The sequence below is a fragment of the Aplysia californica genome, unplaced genomic scaffold (genome assembly GCF_000002075.1).
Source record: "Aplysia californica isolate F4 #8 unplaced genomic scaffold, AplCal3.0 scaffold00016, whole genome shotgun sequence".
In the NCBI taxonomy this organism is placed as follows: Eukaryota; Metazoa; Mollusca; class Gastropoda; order Aplysiida; family Aplysiidae; genus Aplysia; species Aplysia californica.
This window is the reverse complement of record NW_004797286.1, coordinates 1,545,772-1,548,556: the sequence shown is the minus strand read 5'-3', so window position 1 is coordinate 1,548,556 and position 2,785 is coordinate 1,545,772. Positions and strand designations below refer to the sequence as shown.

Here is a 2,785-nt window from a genome sequence, read left to right as displayed (position 1 = left end):
CCCCAATGAAAAACAGACCTGTGGCAAAAAGCCTTGATTTTTAAAGTTTAAAATCGTTTATGTGGTCAATACTTTCTTGTAAACGTTTCATTTCTCGCTTGATTTCGTATGCAAAGCCGCCTCATAAAAGTGCATTCAAAAATATAATGTTCCTCCATCTTTCTCCTAAGTTCTGTCTCATGAACAAAGCTGCCAATCTTTTGAAGAAGTGAGCCAAGACAACCAGGCTCAAAATTGATACAATAATGATATGGGTTGTGTTTTTACTGAAGGTGGTGATAAAGCAAGCTGTTGACCTAATGAAAAGAAATGTCTCACCATCAGGCATGATCTCAGCAGGTTAACTTGGCCGTCTAAAACATGGAGAAAAAGGAAATGAAAAAATAGAAATAACATCTTACATCATAGGAAACTAGAAAAAAGAACAGTAGAATGGGAAAGGGTTAAGAAAAATAGAAACATACTAACAACAAAAGTAAAATGATTGTGAGAGCTAGTGTTTATGTATATTTGCATTGTGTGTGTGGTGGTGGTGGTGGTGGTGGGGGTGATGGTATTGATGATGATGGCAGTGGTGGTACTTGTTGTGGTGGTAGAGATGGTGGTGGTGGTATTGTTGTTGGTTGTGGTTGTGGTGGTGGTATTGATGGTGGTTGTGGTATTATTGTTGTTGTTGTTGGTGGTGGTAATGATGGTGGTGATGGTGGAGATTGTGGTGGTTGTTTTTGCTGCTGCTTATGATGATTTCGATGAAAAAGAAGAAAAACAGCATCTTGAGAAGTCCTAGTTGGTAAATACAAAGCGGGGAGGATGAAAAGAGAAGGGAGTGAAAGGACGATAATATAATTTCAGAAAGAGACGAAGATTTACCGAAAGAGTTTTAGCTCAATTCCCACTCCAAAGAGAAATTGATAAAATTCCAAATCAACAACATGAAACCTTTTCATCTCAGAGTACAAAGAGGGGATACTTAAAGTCGAAAAGATGCACACAAAGACTTTATTGAGAAACACGTTAAGGAATGTATAGGTTACAGAGTTGTTTTTTTCCCTTGCCCATTTATATGAGATTGACGCCATCTGATTAGTAGAAAAAAGTGCATATGATTGTGTCCAATAGTGTATTACATGCATACTTAGTAGAACAGTTAACTGTAATAGCGGATAGAGATTCCAGGGTTATAGATGTCAGTCATTGATCTGAGAGCGGTGATGATATTAGAATCAATAGTGGTGATGAGTGATGATGAGGGATTGCGTTTAGGTAATGTTAGCGTTAGTCCTATCTTCCTCTGCTCCAATGAGTCACGAGGGACGTGGGCACCCTCTATCCCGTTCCCTACTAGAACCGTCTTTACGGTCACCATGAAGTTCCGAAATGGTGGGCTCAGTCTCTGCTAAGGTGACATCGTGCTCCGAAAAGATCACGAGAGTATAGGTTACAGAGTTAGCACAGCCCTTGAAACTGTAGTAACGAGGAAGAGACTGAAAAAAAAAGATACAATAAAGTAAGGTATCATTTGTTGATCTCCACAAAGATTTATTTGTTTCGGCATAGTACATACGTACATGCACGCTCGGGCACACATACTCACACACACACGCGCACACATACTTACATATACACACGTACACATACTTACATACATTGACGCACACACTCAAATAAACCGGGGCCTGGGGTGTAGCGATCAAGTGCTTGCCTGTCACATGCAGGAGACTCAAGTTCGCTTCCCGATTTGGGAGACATTGTTTATCGATTATCTTGGTCTTTTTGTCTGGAAGCTGTATCCCTCTCAGTTCGAGAAGGCCCTTGCAGGCAGGGTCGGAGACCCACCTCCTAAAATATTTGTGAGGCAGCGTGGTGGAATCAGGCTCTCGTCAATTTTTGGGCATGTACAGTTATTGGTATCATCTTAAAGCTTGTTCACTTGTCTTTATTTGGATGGAAAAAAATATCCATTTATCTTGAATACAAGTCGAGATATTTGCGAATGAAGGAGGTGGGGGTCACCTGTTATCAGAGGTAAAATTAGTGAGGAAAGGATCGCAAAAGATTCGTTATTTCCTTAGCTTTAGAGTCTGTGGCAACTGAAAATTTACATTTATTGTACCTTTAATCAACGTTTTTCAGAAAATTCCACACAGAAATGAATTCTTTAATGGGCATGAAAGGTGTTGAACCAAAAAACAAAAATTTGATAAAAATTCACAAACCTGCAGAAAAATGCAGGTTTCTTCATTTTGATTATTTTGACGAGAGCCTGATTCCACCACGCTGCCTCACATTTGAATTGTGTCAACGTTGGTGCAAAAAAAAAAAAAAGACTTGTATTTAAATTTGAATAAAGCACTCTGAGAGTTATTGGATGGACATACAGATTTAACAATTTTTTTCTCGCACTCGCACTGGTAGCAATGACCGACTAAGTCTTATCTATGATGGTTTGAATGGAATTTTATACTTGTCGGTTCTTGGTTAATTATAAATAATAATATAATGTTTACGACTAACATATAACATAGTTTGATATTCTGAATTGATTGGGTGCTTGATGTCTGCAATGATCATTTTTGCTGATTTCACAATATAGATATTGCAAAGCTCAGTAAAAAAAAAATATTTAAAAATGCCACTTTCTGCTTATATCAGTAATTCTGTCCAAATGCAATTGTTGTTGTTTAAAGATGTTACTGCTTTTATACGAATTTCGGATAGTAATGAAGCTTTCAATTTTATCATTTTATGCTCTTATTCAATTGTTCCCCTCCTACAAAAATCTCGC

At 37.9% G+C, this 2,785-nt stretch overlaps 1 protein-coding gene across 4 annotated transcripts in view; it reads right to left on the bottom strand.

The window, feature by feature from the left end:
- Positions 1–2,785, bottom strand: part of LOC101845375 — a 24,815-nt gene that overhangs the window by 19,796 nt on the left and 2,234 nt on the right. For all 4 annotated transcript variants that reach the window (XM_005090397.3, XM_005090395.3, XM_005090394.3 and 1 more), the window contains exon 2: positions 319–353. In XM_005090397.3, coding sequence (XP_005090454.1) covers positions 319–328 — 10 coding nt within the window. In that variant the 5' untranslated portion in view covers positions 329–353. The remainder of the gene's footprint in view (positions 1–318; positions 354–2,785) is intronic.